The following is a 20,795-nucleotide window of genomic DNA, read 5'->3' as shown; positions in this document are numbered from 1 at the left end:
TGATTGTTTTTGAATGTAGTTTCTGAAGTTTATCAAGGCAGCATTGATTAAAATGCACAAAAACTGTTGTATTGTGAGATGTTTATATATATATATATTTTCAATTCAATTTTATTTATTTATATAACGCCAAATCACGAAAAGAATTGTCTCAAGGTCCATCACAAAGTAAACATTCCTATACAGTTCAGTTAATTAAGCCAGTCAGTAAAAAAAAGTTTCCTATATAAGGAACCGAGTCATCAAGTCACTGATACACAATCCTCATACTAAACAAGCATGTAGCGACAGTGGAGAAGAACACTCCTTTTAACAGGAATAAACCTCCAGATGATCCTGGCTCAGTTTGAGCAGCCATCCGCCACGACTTACTTGGGAATTAAGAAGACAAAGCAGGCACACACACACACACAATCCTCCTAGATAACATCCGTTAGCATGAGCTGATGTTCAAGGCCACGGCACTTGGCTACGATCGCAGCGGTCCGAGGCTCTGTTGTAATTTAACAGTCCCAGTCTAGATCTCCACAGGCGACCTGCACGACCACAGCCTCGCATGGAAGCCAGGCGACCGAGTTCCCGGAGCCCCTTGCTTCTTGGATTAGCTCAGTTAGTTAGTAGCTACATTGGTTCATTTGTTCCAACCGTAACAGCGCCACCCTCAGCTCCACCTCTTTTGCCTTTTTTGGATTGTCTGGGCATGACGGGATGTGACACAATTAAAATGGCGGTGGTGGCCACCTCCCATTTGGAAAGAAAACCTCATAATACGAGTATATGGAAATTAATTGTCCAGTATATATATATATATATATATATATATATATATATATATATATATATATATATATATATATATCGATAGTCAGGACCCATTGCTTCCCTGGCTTCTTGCCAGGAAGTCTCTGGCGACCTCTTCGGGCTCCTCCATGGTGCCATTCTTTGACTGTGTCGCATTTCATTCCAGCTGATTGTCTTATCTTATACCCGCCGACAGCTGTGTGCAAATGTGTTTAGGTTATGCTGGATGTTTTTGCTTCCGGTTCTCAACCAGTGAAGCGTTTACTACATCCTGCTCCACCTTAACCCAACAGGCGTGGCTTGAGGGCAGAGCCATGTGACATAGAACGTTGGTTACGTATTGTAACCCCTGTTTCTATGAGTATGGCATAGCCCTTAAACCCCTGGCCTCACTGGTTCTGGGGGGTTCTTCGAGCCTTTGAAGACATTCTATGGTCCTCGGTCTCTTTTATAGGACCAGGGTCCTCCTGATAGGCGGGCGTACATTAAAGATCTTCAGTTGATAGGTCGGTTGTACGGTAACAACCCAACAGGCGTGGCTTAAGGGCTGTTCCATTGATAGAAACCGGGATTACAATACGTAACCAACGATCTCGTGTTAATGGAGGATTTGGCAGACACTCAGGGAAGGACACATCTTCCGTGAGCGCACCAATGCTTGCTGTGGATCCAGAGTGGTTCCACGTCCTGAGCTCAGAGGAGGCTGCAGTATCAAAAAAATATTTTGTAACAGGAACAAAACTAAACAGAACATGCAGACAACTCTTTAAATGGAAACTGTAATCGAGAACATAATGAAACTTTCTGTCCGTTTCTCTACATTTCTTCATATTAAATATTATATCGAACCATTATTTCTTTTATTTCTGACAGGAACCCCTCCTCTGTCCAGACCACGTTTACAATGATAAAATTACAGCCCCCTCAACTAGTTTGCTCTCTTCTAAATCGGCAGCCAGTGCCCTATATCTTGCTGTCAATAAAGTATTATTTCCCAGGACGCACCTAGGGAATCCCCTCATAAGCTGCGCATGTAGTGTAACCAAATATGGTTACTTGAGGGTGTTTCTGTATGTAAATGATGGTGAGCGGACACGAGCAACTGGGTACGCACAGGTGGGATTTATCAACAGACGATTGGAGGAACATGCGTAAGAGAGGCCACCTTATGTTCGTACACACATTCTAAATTTCATTCATAGGAGGGAATATAAGACGGTTTCTACGAACGTTTGATAAATGAGGGGCCTTGAAAGGATTATTCTAATCAGAGCAATATTTGGGGGGTGGAAGAAGAAAATCCTACAAACCTATTTAATGTGGGATTTGAATGACAATACCAGTCAAAGATAAAGTTAAAGTTAAAGTTAAAGTCCCATTAGTTGTCACACACACAGGTGTGTGTGCGAATTTTGTTCTCCGCATTTGACCCATCCCCTGGGGGAGCGGTGAGCTGCAGACACAGCCGCGCTCGGGAACCATTTGGTGGTTTAACCCCCCAATCCAACCCCTTAATGCTGAGTATCAAGCAGGGAGGCATTGGGTCCCATTTTTTCCAAAGTCTTTGGTATGACCCGACCAGGAATCGAACCCTGATCTCCCAGTCTCAGGGAGGACACTATACCACTAGGCCACTGAGAAAGGTCACCAAGTAACACCGAGTTCTTTACTTTGTTCTTTGAGGCTTATTTAATGCCGTTCAGATCAGGGGATTGACTAAGCAGTTTCCTTTTGAGGTTGAGGTTAAATGTAATTCATTACGGTGATCAAAGATGAATTCATCATCATTAATCTGGCCTTCAGTTACACTTTATCCTTCACAAATCACTAATATAATGTTTATAAGCTACATACATTTATGATAATTACCCATGTTGAAAGCATTGTTTTGTTTGTTACATTCGACGCATTACGTTTTTGGCAGGTAACAAATGTTTTTTGGGGGAGAGCTTAAAGAAACGTATTACATTTATTTGGCAGGGATGCATTGATTTCATCTAATACAGTATGTTTCTTGAGCAGTAAATAACTATTTAAAATTAATAACAGGATTTCATAATGTTGTTTTGCCTCTCGACAGCTGCACCGAGGAATGAGCACAGAAGTGATGGTATGATGGACTGTTCAAAACCACGGGGTTGTCCAGTCACGTTTTTGAAATAGAAGTTTACAATTTTTCTAAAATAATTTCTTTATTATGTTTCAAAATAGGTGACAGCAGATCCTCAAAGAGCACCTACCCCATGTCAACTACAAGTAAGATGTTTTATATGTGTTAGTTTTAAAACACTGGCTAATAAAATAATATAAGTTCCCATGATGTTAAACTGCTTTTTCTCATTTTTTAATTCATAAAATGTGTGCAGGTGTGTAAAAAATTAATGTAATAAATTTTTTTTTGCAGAATTTCAAAGGAAGGTGTTTTCGATGTTGTTTGATTTAAAAGATCAACTTAATTCAATTCAATTTTATTTATATAGCGTCAAATCACGACAAGAGTCATCTCAAGGCACTTCACATAATAAACATTCCAATCCAGGTCAGTTCATTAAGCCTATCAGAAATAATGTTTCCTATATAAGGAACCCAGCAAATTGCATCAAGTCACTGACTAGTGTCAGTTACTTTACAGCAATCCTCATACTAAGCAAGCATAAAGCGACAGTGGAGAGGAAAACTCCCTTTTAACAGAAAGAAACCTCCAGAGAATCCTGGCTCAGTATAAGCAGCCATCCTCCACGACTCACTGGGGATGGAGAAGACAGAGCATACACGCACACACACACACACACACACACACACACACACACACACACACACACACACACACACACACACACACACACACACACACACACACACACACACACACACACACACACACACACACACACACACACACACACACACACACACACACACCTGATCATCCGTCAGAGACTGCGACAACAAAGTTATGAACAGGTATTTGCCTTGAATTGTTGAATTTAGTAATGCTGCATAATTTCGAAGGACAATATACTGATTATCATGGTTTCCCCCAGCGCTTTATAAGCCTGGCGGCCCATGAGGCTAAGCGTCATGCCCCGCCCCACCCTCCCTGACCCTACCGTGTCCGCTGACACGAACGACGCACCGCAGTTAAACTAAAGTAGGGCCCTCCATCAGTTGATACTGGTGAGAAACAGCAGCGGATCGGGTGCACCTGCACGCATGCATTTAAGGGTCTTTGTCAAAGACACTTCAGTGGTATTTAAATTTGTGTGAAAAAGGTCATTTTTTTCGCTAATCTAGCACACATTTGATCTTTTATTGATTAATTTCTTTTTTACTTCATGTTGCATTGAAATTTCACATTGTCCCACACAAGTTTCTGTCCCACATTTGGCGATACGGAATCTGGTCTCCATAGGTGTGCAGAGCTAGTTTTCGTTATTAATGTCTGCTGTGATGGACAGGAAACGCAACGGATGAGCAGAGAAATTAAGTGAAACTAGAAAAATGTGCATTTATTGCACAAATGCTGTTTGAATGCTGGATAGCTGAAACTGTAAGCTGAAGCTGCTAACAGCTGAGCTGAAGCTAAAACTAATCAAAACTGTCAAAATGAGCTGAATGTATTGAAAGATGTAGCATTTAGCTGAACTGTGGAATTAGCAGCTCATGCTAAATTTGTTAACTGATTGCTGAAGTTGTTGAACAGCTGAACTGAAGCTGAAACTAAGCTAAACTGTCACATGAGCTGAATGTAGTGAAAGATGTGAAAGCAAAAAGCACCAAAATGTAAATAAAGCACAAAAAGTAAGTGAACAATCAAGAAAACTAATCCTAAACAGCAGAAAACTGAAATCTGTGAACATTGTATAAAAAACTGGACCGCTAAATTGTCTAAACACTTGTTATTTCAGTAGGACTAGTTTAACAGTTTCATTTTTACATTTAGCTGAACTGAGAAATTAGCATCATATGCTGAATTCAGAAACTGATTGCTGAAGCTGCTGAATAGCTGAAGTGAAGCTGAAACTAAGCTAAACTGTCAAAACGAGCTGAATGTATTTAAAGATTTAGAAGCAAAAATCACCGACAAGTGTAATAAAGCTCAGAATATAGGTGAAGAATGCACAAAAAATGCCAAACAGCAGAAAACTTTAATCTTTGAACATTGATTAAAAACTCGAAATGTGAAATGTTAAACAGCTGGCATTTGAATGAGAATAGTTTAACGGGTACATTTTTACAATTGGCTGAACTGTGAATTTAGAAATATTTGCTGTTATCTGAAACTGATAGATTAACATTTGTTCAGACTTGATATGGGATGGATGAATGGTTGGATGAATGAAATAACAGATGGATGGATGGATGGATGGATTTATATGTGGATGGATGGATTCCTTAGGCCTGCCGATCGATTTGATGTCTCACATGTGTGGGTGTGTAATTCTATTTAGCCAGAAGATGACTGACCTCTCTCAACCAATCAGGGAGCTGGGAGGGAGCGGGGCACTTTCCCACCTTTTGACGGTCAATCAAATTTAACTTATTTCTAGTTTTAAGTACAGATAGTTCAAAAAGATCAAAAACAGGAGTCTGTTAATGGCTCAATATTCTGCTTTTTATATTCATTCCTATGAGACTTGGTTAAAGTGATTTGTAGTTCCTTGTGTTGCCATGGTAACAGATGACAGGAGTCTGCTTTAATAAAGCAATGTACAATGTCACATGACTCATTTAAACTTTGAATAACATTTCTATGTTAAAGTACATTGATACAGTTGTGTCTAAAATGTAGTTAAATGAGGCTTGTAGCGAAAGAACGGTAACACTTCCAGATAAAATGAAACCCATTCTGAAAAGCTGACAAAAATTCCTACTTTTTGAGTTATAATTTGTTTTGGTAGTCCAAACGGTCTGGGGGTAGTAAAGAGTTGTTCACAGAAGATGTGACGTTCAAAAGTTAGTGCGGAATTTTCAGTGTAGAGTGGTGAGACATTTTTTTTTATTTTAATTTTCTCAAACAAATGAACCATACAACCACAATGTTTGGAGTACAGTCATGAGTTATAGCTCAAAACGAAAGTATATTTGTTAGCTGTAAGCCAGTGTGTGTCTCATTTCAATCGGACCTACGGTTCTCTTGCTACAGTGCCAGAAATGGAGCAAGGAAGGGTCACTGCTCCTATCATTCCCCATTATAACTTTAGTGAATTTTTCTGAAAATTTCAAGTCGTACCTCAACTTCTACCTGCGATTTTAGAAAAACCATACAAGACATCAAAAAGCCTCTTCAATTTGTTAAACAGGAAAGTCTTGTGAGTTTGTTAAACTTTGAATGAAGTCTCTAGTTAAAAGGAACCCAGTAGAGTTTTAGGTCAAAAAAGTGATAGGAAGTTGCAGAAAATTGACCAATCCCATTCATTTCAATGGGACATTTTTCACAGAAAAAGCTTAATAACTCGAAAATTTTTAAAGATATCAATGCCAAAAGTAATAGCCAGAAAGAGCTTAACGAGCTGAACATTTTGATATAAAATTGTTGAAATATTAAAAAATTTGAAGTTGAAAAGGTTCAAAAAGTGTACGGAAGCAGAAGAAGAAGAAGAAGAAGAAGAAGAAGAAGAAAGATAAACAGGAAAACAATAGTTTGAATGCTTACAGCATGTTTGTAATAGTGATATAAAGAAATTCAAGGGACTTTTCGGACTTTTGAATTTTTATGCTCGCGATTGCCCCCTCAGGCCAAAGCGTAACGGCAGCTTCAATAGTAGGCTCGTGCACGAGGCACGCATGCTGTACGTGCACACTCCTTAACGAAAATAACAGCTGAGACAGTCCCCCGTGTGTGTGTGTGGCCCGGAGGACAGGGGACAGGAGAACACGCAGTTAATTAATTAAATAATTTGGTTCTGTACCTTTCTCTTCAGCACAGCCGACAAAGGTTTATGATGGGTCAGTCCTCCTGCATGCTCAGATCATTCCCTTCCCTTGCTTGAAAAATTGTTCCAAAATGAAAGTTGAACCCACATCTTTTTTATCTGCGAATTCAATGCCGTTCGGCGAGTCTCGCATAAAAATTTGGGCATCTTACTGTAAAAAATATACCATTAATGTAAAAAGTAAACTCTAAATAAACAATATTCACATCCAGAATCAAACACAGGTCTTCTGCATGTGAGTCAGACATCTTACAAGGTGAGCTACACACCAGCAACATTCATAGTATCTGTAACTTTTATATCCTTGATGACAGCTGAAATGACGTCAAACCAAAGAATAGTTCGGAGCGAAAATGGCTATTTCGTTGCTAATTTGCAGGAAATATCTAGAAGAAAGTTATACAGAAAGTAGCTAAGGGTCCTCAGAAATGTAGCTAGGTTCATCACTAGGCGCTAGGAACAGCGACAAAGTGGCACTGCCTCTCTCTCTGCTGCTAAAGCTACTGATAGCAAATGCTACGGGCTATGCCTGAGCGTGAACGCGCATGAAGCAGCCTGCTCGACCCGAGCATCTCTCTTTTTCTGTGATTTTACAGAAAAACAGGCAATCACAGTAAAAATGCCAGGGCTCATTCTACAGGACCAGGGCATTGCAGGAGAATGTATGAAGGAGAAATTTATTATTTCTATACATGTTTTGGCTCTCAGACTTCCATAACGTCCCTTTAAGGATAAAAAGATTGTAACAATGCCACCCTGGGTTACAACAACCTTCTTATTACCGACTGACACACACTTCTTCAGGAGCCACAGCCAACCCACAATAATCTGTCTAACGTGAATTCCATTTTAACCAGTTAAATGAAAATTTTAGAGGTAAAAAAATTAAAAGAACGACTATATGCTCTAACGGCTTGCCTTACAACCCTTCTCTTCCTCAAAATATTTGTCTCTGCCTTTGCAAGAGCCCTATTCGACAAATGTCAGCAGCGGCGCGCTCTGATTGGTTGTTAGGAACGTCGCTCAGCTGTGGCTCTCGGGCTTCCTGGGTTGCGAGTATAGCGGCCGATGAGCTCCGTAGCCGCTTCGCAAATCTCTTGAGCGGGACTTTTTCGGCCTCAAAGCAGCAAATCCTGTAAGTGAGATTGCCTGTTGAGACTTTTAGAAATGCCAGAGTCGGTCTGAGTATTTATGTTGGTCGGGCGGTGCGCCATAGGAACGGAGCAACATCTCCGAGTAGCCATCTCCTCCTCCTGGGTCCTGTACTCCTCTAGCGATGGTTTTTAAATATTACCGGAGTTTTAACTCGTTTTTTTTAATCATTTTGAGCTTATTAACGAACTGGTCACATTTTCTATTAAAAGCTACACATTTTAACCCACAGCACGTCAGTTTGAGGTGACTTCCTGCTCTTTGTGTTGATTTACAACAGTGCAATAAAACACCGAATATCACCGATAGCTGCCAAAAGCCATCACAAGTAATATTCACACATGCAGGCTCCTGGTGGAGCTTTTTAATCAAAATTTGTACAAAAATGGTGAAAATGTCAACGGAGTTCGCCACGTGGTTGTTGAGTATGAGGTAAGAAGCCCTTTCCTGCTGTCTGACTCACATAGGCTGATGATGAAAGAGAAGGAAAATGTTTCCAATTGGTAACAATGGAGAAAGATGCTTCATGACAACATCGTGATGTTTTGTTGTTTAGTATTTACAAATGTCACAGCAGGGAAGAGAGTCAGCTCCACCAAGCAGTCTGAGGTGGAATTCTCCCTCCTGGTTGGGAGTAAAGGAGTAATAATTCAGTGATGGAGCGAGAGATGGACCATCGGAGTGGGGTATCCTCTGCAGAACCTGTCCGTCTACATTCCAGCCCTCATCTGCGGTCATGAGATTACGACGGACACAACCAGATGAAATGACCTCCTTCTGTTGGGTGGCCAGATGAAATTTTAGCTACAAAACCAGGAGCTCCATCAGTTTGGAATAGACTCGCTGCTCCTTCTTGTCAAAAGTAGTGTTGAGGTGGTTTGGGCATCTACCTCTGGAGATATTCTGGGCTCTGGAAGGAGATCCAGAACTTCCTGGTGGCATTTTCTCTAGCCTGTGTCATGATAGCATAAATAAACCACTGATGAAAAAAAAACATTGTTAGTTATAAATTTGTGTGCTGTAGGACGGTTGCAGTTTAAGTGATGTTGTGTGCATTAAGGTTACAGGATAGTCATTAGTGATGTAAGAAAATATCGATATGGAAATATTTAATCTTCTTTCCTGCTGTCAGGGACTTGCACAAACCAGCCAGAGAAGCACTGCTCATGAGACTCAAAACTCCATTTTATTTTGGAGCAGCTTCAAAGTTAACAGGAACTTTAACCTAATCACAGCACAAGACACTCTATCCAGAAAAACAAAAAACATTTCTGACACACCAGGTTCAACTTAAATAGTGGCTGATCAGACCACTCTACATACAAGAGGGGAACAATTAACATACAATTAACACACATCCTCACACAGACACAAACTAACCAGCCTAATCAATTCAGGTAACTCAAATAACTAAATCATAATTACAAACTTCCTATCCATAACAGAAAACATCTACATTAAATTAAACACAAGCATAAACATGAATCTCCCCTCCCTTGGGAGTTGGTAGATCCCGGAAGTGCTGATTAGGCTTCCTGAGGAGATGAGCTGCAGGTGTGAGACTCCATGGGCAACTCCAAGTCACTGGTAGCTCAAATAGAAGTACAAAATGAACACATGCATTCATAAACAGAAGACTGATTGTGTGCACATCAACCAGTCATCCTGGACAGAACACAGAAAACAAACATTACCAGCAGATCATGTCCCTGAGGTGGCAGACACCGCTGTCACCCCTGCGATATATCAATATTCAAAAGCTGTGTGCCGAATTTTTGGAAGAATTTACGTGCAAATTGTTTTATCTTCTGGTGCTATTCAAACGCCGACCGCTAGTTGGCAGCAGTGTGCAATGGTTTATTTTCCATCACTGAAATGTAAATCCCTCGATCGTGGTTCAGATACCTCATGTTAAACATGTTAAGTATCAGTTTGGACTGTTTATTGAATTTTCCTACAATAAATTCAGTCTAAAGAAATAGCTAATGTAATCTGGCTGAATGTATAAAGTTTAGTGATGTCGTATTGTCTCCCCTGTGTCGTCGTACGTATCGTATCAACATAATTTCACCAATACGCATCCCTAATATTTAGGTATGTAAGAAAATATTGATATGGCAATGTATCGTGATATTTTTTCCTACAATATTATATCGATATTCAAAAGCCGTGTATCGGAAATATCGATATGGCAATATATCGTGATATTTTTTTCCTGCGATTATTACGTCGATATTCAAAAGCCGTGTATCTAATTCTTGAAAGAATTTACATGCAAACTTTTGTGTATTTTCTTTTCGTTTTGTGCAATTCAATCGCCACCCGCTAGTTGGCAGCAGTGTGCAACGGGTTTTGTTTCCACCATTGAACTGTAAATCCCTCCATCATGGTTCAGATGCCTCATGTTAAACATGTTACATATCAGTTTGAACTGTTTATTGAACATTCTTACAATAAATTCAGTTAAAAAATTGCTTGTAACGTCTGACTGAATGTATCGCAATATATCGTGATATGTCTTATCGTCTCCCCTGTATCGTGATATGTATCGTTTTGCCAGAATTTCAAAAATACACATCCCTGCTAATATTTATTATTCTCATTAAGTACTCAAACTGTGCGCTTATTAGTAGAAAAATTGTGGCAACAAGTTGTGAAGATCTCCCGTGTCTTCGCCTCAGGGATCATGGCGTTCAGGAAGGCCCTGAGACGGACGGCGGTCGTAGGAGGCGGGGCGGTCGCTGCGGCTTTCGGCCTGTCACAGCTGATGGAATACAGGAAGACTCAGGTGAGTTTGGCTTCTGCAGGAGGGACAAGTCCTGTCTGGATTATGGAATGTGTTTTCTCCCTCTCAGCTCTGATTATACGTGGAGGTGTTTGCAGGTTGTTTTGCAGAAAGGCAGCAGTTTGCATTGGAGCTGCATCCTGAGCATCAGTTGTTTTTTGAGATTTTAATAGTTTCCCCCATTTAGTCCAAATTCCATCAACGTATCAATGTCTGATCTCTCTTCTGCGCAGGTGGGTTGATTTGTTTAGCCTTCCAAGTTAAAGGTCAAGAATTGGTTACCTGCCTTGGGTGGGGAAAAAGTAGCTTCAGGTGTATCTAGAGGCTTTTAGTAAGTGTTGCAGTGCTTAAAAAGTATTTGAGCTCCACTGGTAGCTTTTGATTTTGATTCCTTTGTCATTTAAATGTTTCAGATCAAAGACAATCTGAGTAAATACAAATGACAGTTTCCAAATTAGGATTTTTTTTTTATTTGATAAGGAAATATATCCAAAGTCATCTGGTTCTGTGTGATTAAAGGTTGGTTTATGCTAGACGCACGGCTCCGCGCGGAAAAGTTGCGTCATTTTAACAACCACGCCCCTCTACCGCGCCTCCGCATGGCCCAAAATTTACGCAACACGCACCTAGGAAATTTTCTAACCACGCGGACGGTCGGACGCGGAAAAACATGGCGGACCGGCAAGAACTAGTATGGCAGAGGTTCGTAAATACAGACATTTGTAAGATTCAGCTCTCAGAGATCACCGTGATCAACATGTTGTTAATAATTCTTGGAGAGAAATAGCTCGCACTGTCGGAAAAGACGAGGACGCTGTTAAAAATGCTGGAATGCCACGTTGTAAACAACAGTAATTTTTACTTCTACTATGGTGTAGTGTTGGATGCATGCCGTAGAGCTCCATGCTGCCCCCTACAGTTTGGGAGAATATTGGCTCACCGCAGAGACGAGCCGCATGAACCATAAACGCTGCGAGTTGTGAAGCGCGTTCCATCCGCGAGCCGCATCACCAAGCGGAAAGTGAATGCGTCAAGCATAAACCAAGCTTTACTGCTCTCTTGCTAGATGTGTGACCTACCAGAGCTTTAGAATAACAAGATGACTTAATTGTAAGGTTGGGTGGTAAGTCGAACCATTCCAACTGAGTTTCATTAGTCCAACAGGGTGTACACTCACACAGGGGATGCTTAGACACCACACGGGCCTGACACACACATTGCATGCACACATTCAGCGCCTTGGGCTTCCTGACAGGGTTGCGGAAGGTGCTTTATAAATAAAGCTTTGATTGATTTGATTGATTGATTGATTGCATGCAGCGATCCAGGGGTCCTCATTGTTTTTTAAAATACATTGTTCTCATGACTGTATATGTCAGGCGGGGTCTTTGACTCCTCCCCTTTCCTGGGACTTCTTTTGCTGCTTTACATCTTTGTCTCCCCTCCCCCTGCCACACTTGGTGGGGAGTGTGGTGCCTTGGTCTTCCTGAATGTTCACGACTCCCAGTTCAGGGGGTTTGATTTTTGGCGTCTGCCTGATTAATCCCGGTGGCTGCCTGGTGGGATCTGGGTCCCCGGCAGGGGTGGTCGCTGGGTTTCGGGCTCGGCCGGCTTGGGGGTGGGAGGCTGCGGGCGGCGGGCCTGTGGGCTTGCCGCTGATATCTCCTGGGTCTCTGCCGGCTGCTGGTTGTGGCCCCCCGGGGTAATCCTCTGTGCCTCTCGAGGGGGGCAGGGGCTTTTCTGGTCGCAGTCTCCCTGGGGTCCCTGCGCTCTGGGGCAGCTCCTGGATCTCTGAGACTTGGAGCTCCTTCCATCTACTACGCATGGGGGGCAGATCTGTGGCCCCTCACACTCTCTATTGGACGCTCCTATAGAGAAACCTTACATATACAAGCGCGTGTACACACACAGGTGCTCACATGGTGCTCTTAGAAGTATGAACTTGGGCACATTCAACACATGTCTTAAGGCTGTGGTTGGCACCAAATGCACTGTGAGTTATCGTGTGATTGTTCAGTAAAACAATGTTTATTTTATATTTCCTCATCAGGTTGACGCAGTGATAGTTAGCTCCTGTTGAATTGTTGTGTTGTTTTTCTCTTTTTTTTTCTTTCTCCTTTTGCAGGTCAAGAAGCAGACTTGTTAATCATTGATTGTTTATTTTTGTGGAATAATCTTAGCTTTGTAATGACTTGTAGGAGAGTTGCAAAAAGACACCGATGTGTGTAACATCCGATCTCTGAGACTCTTCTCGTCTCGTCTCGTCTTCCTCCGCTTATCCGGGTCCGGGTCGCGGGGGCAGCATCCCAACTAGGGAGCTCCAGGCCGTCCTCTCCCCGGCCTTGTCCACCAGCTCCTCCGGCAGGACCCCAAGGCGTTCCCGGACCAGATTGGAGATGTAACTTCTCCAACGTGTCCTGGGTCGACCCGGGGGCCTTCTGCCGGCAGGACATGCCCGAAACACCTCCCCAGGGAGGCGTCCAGGAGGCATCCTGACCAGATGCCCAAACCACCTCAACTGGCTCCTTTCGATCCGGAGGAGCAGCGGTTCTACTCCGAGTCCCTCCCGAATGTCCGAGCTCCTCACCCTATCTCTAAGGCTGAGCCCGGCCACCCTACGGAGGAAACTCATTTCGGCCGCTTGTATCCGCGATCTCGTTCTTTCGGTCATTACCCAAAGCTCATGACCATAGGTGAGGATTGGGACGTAGATCGACCGGTAAATCGAGAGCCTGGCTTTCTGGCTCAGCTCCCTCTTCCCCACGACAGATCGGCTCAGCGTCCGCATCACTGCAGACGCCGAACCAATCCGCCTGTCGATCTCCCGATCCCTCCTACCCTCACTCGTGAACAAGACCCCGAGATACTTAAACTCCTCCACTTGAGGTAGGACCTCTCCCCCGACCCGGAGGTGGCAAGCCACCCTTTTCCGGTCGAGAACCATGGTCTCAGATTTGGAGGTGCTGATCCTCATCCCAGCCGCTTCACATTCGGCCGCGAACCTACCCAGCAAGAGCTGAAGGTCAGAGCTGGATGAAGCTAGGAGGACCACATCATCCGCAAAAAGCAGAGACGAGATTCTCCTGCCACCAAACTCGACACACTCCACACCACGGCTGCGTCTAGAAATTCTGTCCATAAATGTGATGAACAGAACCGGTGACAAAGGGCAGCCCTGGCGGAGTCCAACCCTCACTGGGAACAGGTCCGACTTACTACCGGCTATGCGGACCAAACTCACGCTCCTCTGGTAAAGGGACTGAATGGCCCTTAACAGAAAGCCACCCACCCCATACTCCTGGAGCGTCCCCCACAGGGTGCCCCTGGGGACACGGTCATAAGCCTTCTCCAAATCCACAAAGCACATGTGGATTGGTTGGGCAAACTCCCATGCCCCCTCCATCACCCCTGCAAGGGTATAGAGCTGGTCCACAGTTCCACGGCCAGGACGAAAACCACATTGCTCCTCCTCTATCTGAGATTCAACTATCGACCGGACCCTCCTCTCCAGTACCTTGGAGTAGACCTTTCCAGGGAGGCTGAGGAGTGTGATCCCCCTATAGTTGGAACACACCCTCAGGTCACCCTTCTTAAAGATGGGGACCACCACCCCGGTCTGCCACTCCCTAGGAACTGCCCCCGATGACCACGCAATGTTGTAGAGACGTGTCAACCATGACAGCCCTACAACATCCATAGCCTTGAGATACCCAGGACGAACCTCATCCGCCCCCGGGGCTCCGCCGCTGTGTAGTTGTTTGACTACCTCAGCAACTTCTGCCCCCGAGATCGGACAGTCCATCCCCAGGCCTCCCAGCTCTGGTTCCTCCTCGGAATGCGCATTGGTGGGATTGAGGAGCTCCTCAAAGTATTCCTTCCACCGTCCGACTATAGCCTCAGTTGACGTCAGCAGCTCCCCATCCCCACTGTAAACAGTGTGAGCGAGTTGCTGCCTTCCTCTCCTGAGGCGCCGGACAGTTTGCCAGAACCTCTTTGGAGCCGATCGATAGTCTTTCTCCATGGCCTCACCAAACTCCTCCCACGCCCGAGATTTTGCCTCGGCAACTGCCACTGCTGCACCCCGCTTGGCTATCCGGTACCTGTCTGCTGCCTCCGGAGACCCACAGACCAGCCACGCCCTGTAGGCCTCCTTCTTCAGCCTGACGGCTCCCCGAACCTCTGGTGTCCACCAGCGGGTACGGGGGTTGCCACCACGACTGGCACCGGCCACCTTACGACCACAGCTAGCAACAGCCGCCTCGACAATCGCAGAGTGGAACAAGGCCCACTCGGACTCAATGTCCCCCACTGCTCTCGGGACGTGGTCAAAGCTCTGCCGGAGGTGGGAGTTGAAGACCGTCTTGACAGGTTCTTCTGCCAGGCGTTCCCAGCAGACCCTCACTATGCGTTTGGGTCTGCCAGGTCTACGCGGCATGTTCCCTTGCCATCTGATCCAACTCACCACCAGGTGGTGATCAGTTGACAGCTCCGCCCCTCTCTTCACTCGGGTGTCCAAAACATACGGTCGCAGGTCAGATGATACGACTACAAAATCTATCATCGACCTGTGACCTAGGCTGCCCTGGTACCAAGTGTACCGGTGGGCATCCTTATGTTCGAACATGGTGTTCGTTATGGCCAAACTGCGGCTTGCACAGAAGTCCAATAACAAAACACCGCTCGAGTTCTGATCAGGTGGGCCGTTCCTCCCAATCACACCCCTCCAGGTCAAGCTGTCATTGCCCACGTGAGCATTGAAGTCCCCCAGCAGGACAATGGAGTCCCCTGATGGAGCACTATCTAGCACTCGTCCCAGGGACTCCAAAAAGGGTGGGTACTCTGAACTGATATTTGGCCCATACGCACAAACAACAGTCAGGACCCGTTCCCCGACCCGAAGGCGCAAGGAAGCTACCCTCTTGTCCCCCGGGGTAAACCCCAACACACAGGCAGAGAGTCTCGGGGCTAACAAAAAGCCAACCCCAGCCCTCCGCCTCTCACCCGGAGCAACTCCAGCAAAGTAGAGTGTCCAACCCCTCTCCAGGTCTCGGGTTCCAGAGCCAATGCAATGTGTCGAGGTGAGTCCGACTATATCTAGCCGGTACCGCTCAACCTCTGCCACAAGCTCCGGCTCCTTCCCCGCCAGCGAGGTGACGTTCCATGTCCCAAAAACTAGTTTCCTTGTCCGGGGATTGGACCGCCAAGGCTCCCGCCTTGGTCTGCCACCCGATTCACATTGCACCGGACCCTTCATGTTCCTCCTGCGGGTGGTGGGTCCACAGTTGGACGAGCCCATGTATCCGGTTCGGGCTGGGCCCGGCCGGGCCCCATGGGCGAAAGCCCGGCCACCAGGCGCTCGCTCACGGGCCCCAACCCCAGGCCTGGCTCCAGGGTGGGACCCCGGTAACCCTCCGGGCCGGGTACTCCGACTCTTCGTTTTCACCGCCATGAAAGATCCTTCGAACCGTTCTTTGTCTCACCCTTCACCTAAGACCAATTTGTCATGGGAGACCCTACCAGGGGCACTAAGTGCCCCAGGCAACATAGCTCCTAGGATCATTAGGGCACTCAAACTCCTCCACCACGATAAGGTGACGGTTCAAGGAGGCAGGAGGTAAGATCTCGCCCCGTAATCGGAAGGATCTCTGAGACTCATAGGTGGAAAAAAAAAAGTTGGCTCAAAGATCTCAAAAAGCAACACATCATGTCCTTTTCATAAACAAGAGAACCCAGAACAACATCTAAAGAACTACAGGCCTTATTGGGTTCAGGTCAGAGTAGGGCTGGGCAATAAATCCAAAATTTATCGTGATCAAAATTTCGGACTCTTACTGAGATAATTTTTCCCATGTCTATAAATGTGATAATATCAAAAGGAAAAGATGTGTGTAGGGTGGCCACGTTCGTGTCCCTTTAAGAAGCTGTACCACCTTGAGTCACGTAAAAAATGTGACTCAAAGTAATTCACGTGACAGCCCCATCCAGTGCACAACTTTTGTTTCTGCGCATGCCTGTAGTTATCGTTATCGAGGTGAAATCCTTAATTTATCGTGATATTGATTTTAAGCCTTATCGCTCAGCCCTAAGTCAGAGGTAGGGTTGCATTAACCGGTTTATCCCGGTTAACCCGCTGTAAAGACATTTCTGTGGGAATATATCCAAATATCTAAAATATTCCCACACAGTAGACTTCAACCGCTTTCTAGGTGAAAATGGAGCAGTCGCGATGCTGACTTTGCTTCTGCTGCGTGCACGCGTTCAATTTCACTTTTGTCTTTGTCCTTGCGGGTTTCACTATTTTCTTTTTGTTTTATTATTGGCAGTGTTGGAGACGCCTTTATGGTGGGTTACCCAGGGTTAATAGTCAAAACGGTTAATCCCTGCAACCCTAGTCAGAGGTCAGGATAGAAGAACATCACACCAGTGTTCAGACATGGTGGTGGTAGTGTGATGGTCTGGGGCTACTCTGCTATGCTTCAGGACCATCTGCTGTAACTGATGGAACCATGAGTGCTGCTTTCCAGCAGAACTTCCTGAAGAAAAATGTCTGACCTTTGACCTTAAACAGGTCTTTCATGATGGAAAACCCTCAGATGTGGCTGAATTAAAACTATTCTGTCAATAGGAGTGACAAAACTCTCCACAATGATGTGAAAGACTCATTACCACCAGATACTTTTCCGCAGCTCTGAAAATGCTAACCTTTAGTTCTCCAGGTGTTTAAGCTGGAGACTAAAGATAAAGGAGTTCAGGTGTTTTGAGAAGAACAGACTCTGTTTAAATGGCACCAGTGCCTCACTTCCACACTTGAAGAACATGAGAACCCAAATAACCACCTGACATGACATGAAGCAGCTGTGTGTGTGTGCTCTGACCTGATGTCAGCTTATTTTAGACCAAAAGCAGGTTTTATGCTACCCATCAGACTAATGTGAACTTTGTTCTGTGTCCTGGTCCGATAATATCTCCTCCCGCCCGCCGTCGTCGTCCTCTCCACCAAGCCTGGATTGGTAAGCAACAATTCGACCCTGATGAAATCTAATTATTTCCACAATAGTTTGCAATCATGCATGTCTCTAATCCCAGTAATTGCACCGCTGATGAGATGACTGTCCGTCTTGTCTCCTTTAGCGAAGGCATGAGGCTCGTGGAAGTTTCCAACGCAGCGGCCGATTGGCTATTAACGCGGGCCGTGCTGTGCCGATCTCAGACTTAACTTGATTACTGGCGCTTCATCCTGTGGCGGTGTTTGTCTGCGAGCATCCACAAAAATAGACAATGATTATATCATCGCGGTGTTTGCGGGTGCAGACCTAAATTACAAAACGCCCGCCAATATTTGCAAGTCAAATGCTACGGTGGCTTCGGAGCAGCTTGATGCAATCATTTAGCTCCAAGTGCTAGAGAGAAAACTGAATAAATATTTCATTAGAAGTCAAATCCCAATTCTTTCTAACATAGCCAAGCTGTTTCTCTAACACTAGTTGTGATTATTTCTTTAAATTAATTATTTCACTAATCAAACGGGGATGTTTAACATCATGGTTTCATAGCTGTTCTGAACCAAGGAACTTTTCTTTCTTACTAACCATGAAAATCTTTCCTTTCCTCTTCAGCAACACTTTACTTCAACTATAAATGACCGACATTCAAAGCACTACTGGGTTTGTCTTTCCAGCTAGAATCATCTTAATAACCTGATTTGGATTTAAAATTTCATCACAATTCTCCTTAACATGCAAAATTATAAAAAGCAGTAATAAAAACACATCAAAAGTACCTGAATTACTCTCAAGTTGTCATGATTTTGCACATTATGTGGGAAAAAAAGATCAAATTTTAAAATGGTCTTAAGACTAAAATGGCAGAAATGATTAGCTAAGATATAAATGAATTTTCACAAATCTCTACATTCATTATTTATTTATTCTGAAAATGAGCTGATATAAAAATGACGAGAAAAGTAGTTTATTGTGCCTCATTAACCAAAATATATTACATTTTAAATATTTCTGAGATGATCCAAAGTTTATTTAAAATAAGGCAAATAAAGAAATATTAAAGTTGTTTTATACATTTGTGAGTGACTAAACCAAATACTTCAGAATTACAGGTTCATTTAAAGGTGAAATTAAAATATAATTTTGTTTTATCTAAAGAATGATCATTTGTTTAATAAAACACCTTTTTGTAACAAATAATTTCTCAGAAGTAAGAATTTAGAAAAATTAGCTTCAAGGGATATTCCACTTCTAAGTGACATTTATTCTGTTGCCATATTCCCCATAGTTAGATAAGTGTGAAGTAGCAGTTTTTTTTAAACTGGCCAATTCTTCTAATCTGGCAGTGTTCTGTTAGCTTTAGCTTAGCATAAACAATATAAGTGAATGGTAACAGATAGCATTTTTTGTGAAAAGGTCATGAAATGTACTCAGTAATTATCTAATTCTTCTTAGTGACCTCAGTAATCGTTTTGATTGAAAATGACAAAAAAAAGTACTGGAGCTGATTTAGACTTGGGACTAAATTAAGACAAAGCACCGCTGTAAGTGTAAGTTACCCCAAAACTTGCTCTTTAATTCAATTTATTTATTTAGCGCCAAATCACGACAAGAGTCACTTAAGAAAGTAAACAAGAACAGTTCAGTTCCATAAACCAATTAGTAAAATGTTTCCTATATAAGAAACCCAGTAGATTGGATCGAGTCACTGACTAGTGTCAGAGTCTTTACAGCAATCCTCGTCCCAAGCAAGCATGAAGTGACAGTGGAGAGGAACCCTCCACAGGAGGTCACTGTCATTGGGCTGAAAACTGTACACCTAGGCCTTATCCCTTTACTAGCTCTGCACCCTACGGTGTTCAGCGAAGGGCACTTGGAGGAAGTGTGCAGTAAGGCTTCCAGTGCGTAGACCACAAGTGAGCAAATAATTGTCAAATTGGGACAGTGAGCATTGCGTCATCGACCGCATCGCTTGCCGGTTGCTGTTTGTGCTACTTTTAAAAAAATCTTTAACAACTTTCCAACAAACAGTTTCCTGTAAAAAATTAACATTTATTTCTGTTCACATTATATCTTAGTCTAAAACACGCAGAGCATGAATAAATATCATTAATCATCTTCAAATGAGCTTCTTTAATTTGAAAATACATATTTTTAAAAAGAACACTTGAGCCATTGCTCCGCCTTCTTCTCAAAATTCCCACGCAGCAATGGATTGTGGGCAATACCCTTTGCCCAAGTCTGCATTAGTGCAGATTTGGTGAATAGTAGCCTGACCAGCCAGCCCCATGCTTCCTTATGGGAAGCATTGGGTCTGGTGACTCTCCTGTAGAAATAACCCCACCCCCTGACAATTCTAACCGAGCCAAACAGCGCTGAGCGGCGTACGTCTCACACCACGACGCTGAGTTTCTCATAAACATGGTGACTGAAAGCGGAGTTCGCTGTGGCTCTTTCATCTGTTCTGAAGGACTTGGACACGTTTTTGAAACCACAACAAGTAGAAATGCTAAAAGCTTTACTTCTCTAGAAAGATGTTTGTGCTGTCGCCAGACCCCATTTTTTTCTACAGCTAAAAATCTACAGCGTTGCACGGTACAGTCGGCATTTCCGCCTTATTCCGGATTGGTTTTTTTTGAGCTGGCTACTAGTCCCGCTCCTCATGTTCCTCTGCCTATGACTAACCAGACTAGGTGAATAACTGGGTTGGTAGCAAAATTCCCACTTATTTACTCTGGGGAGTATGGAAACAAACTAGATTTCACTTAGACATGGAACTACCCTTTAAAACTCTGAATCCAGTCTGTAAAACACGGCGGCAGAGGTATCATGTTGTGGGTCCATTTTAGTGTTGTCAAAAAAATCGATACCTAGATATAAATCGATGCTAAAAGTGGTATCTAAATTAGATATTCCATCCCTGTGGTATCGATATTATGGACTACTATACACAGCCTTCTTCAAGTACACCGACACGCACGACAGCCTGATGCCGTAAAGTAGCCTCCGCCTCCCAGACAAACAGAAGAAGACGCCGCATGGCTACATTGCAATTTCCCACGCGAGTTGTCTCCGATCCAAGTTTTGTCTGCCAAATAAATAAACAAAAACATAAACATC

General features: G+C 43.8%; 1 protein-coding gene across 2 annotated transcripts in view; it reads left to right on the top strand.

Moving 5' to 3' along the window:
- The first annotated feature begins 7,756 nt into the window (after positions 1–7,756).
- Positions 7,757–20,795, top strand: part of gpd2 (glycerol-3-phosphate dehydrogenase 2 (mitochondrial)) — a 35,808-nt gene continuing 22,769 nt past the window's right edge. For both annotated transcript variants that reach the window (XR_008559867.2, XM_015958072.3), the window contains exons 1-2: positions 7,757–7,872; positions 10,571–10,677. Coding sequence is in view for 1 of the 2 variants with exons in the window: in XM_015958072.3 (XP_015813558.3) it covers positions 10,576–10,677 (102 nt within the window). In the remaining variant the exon portion in view is untranslated. The remainder of the gene's footprint in view (positions 7,873–10,570; positions 10,678–20,795) is intronic.

This window comes from Nothobranchius furzeri, chromosome 3 (assembly GCF_043380555.1).
Source record: "Nothobranchius furzeri strain GRZ-AD chromosome 3, NfurGRZ-RIMD1, whole genome shotgun sequence".
Lineage (NCBI taxonomy): Eukaryota > Metazoa > Chordata > Actinopteri > Cyprinodontiformes > Nothobranchiidae > Nothobranchius > Nothobranchius furzeri.
Note: the sequence above shows the minus strand (reverse complement) of the source record. Positions and strands in the feature narration are given on the sequence as shown.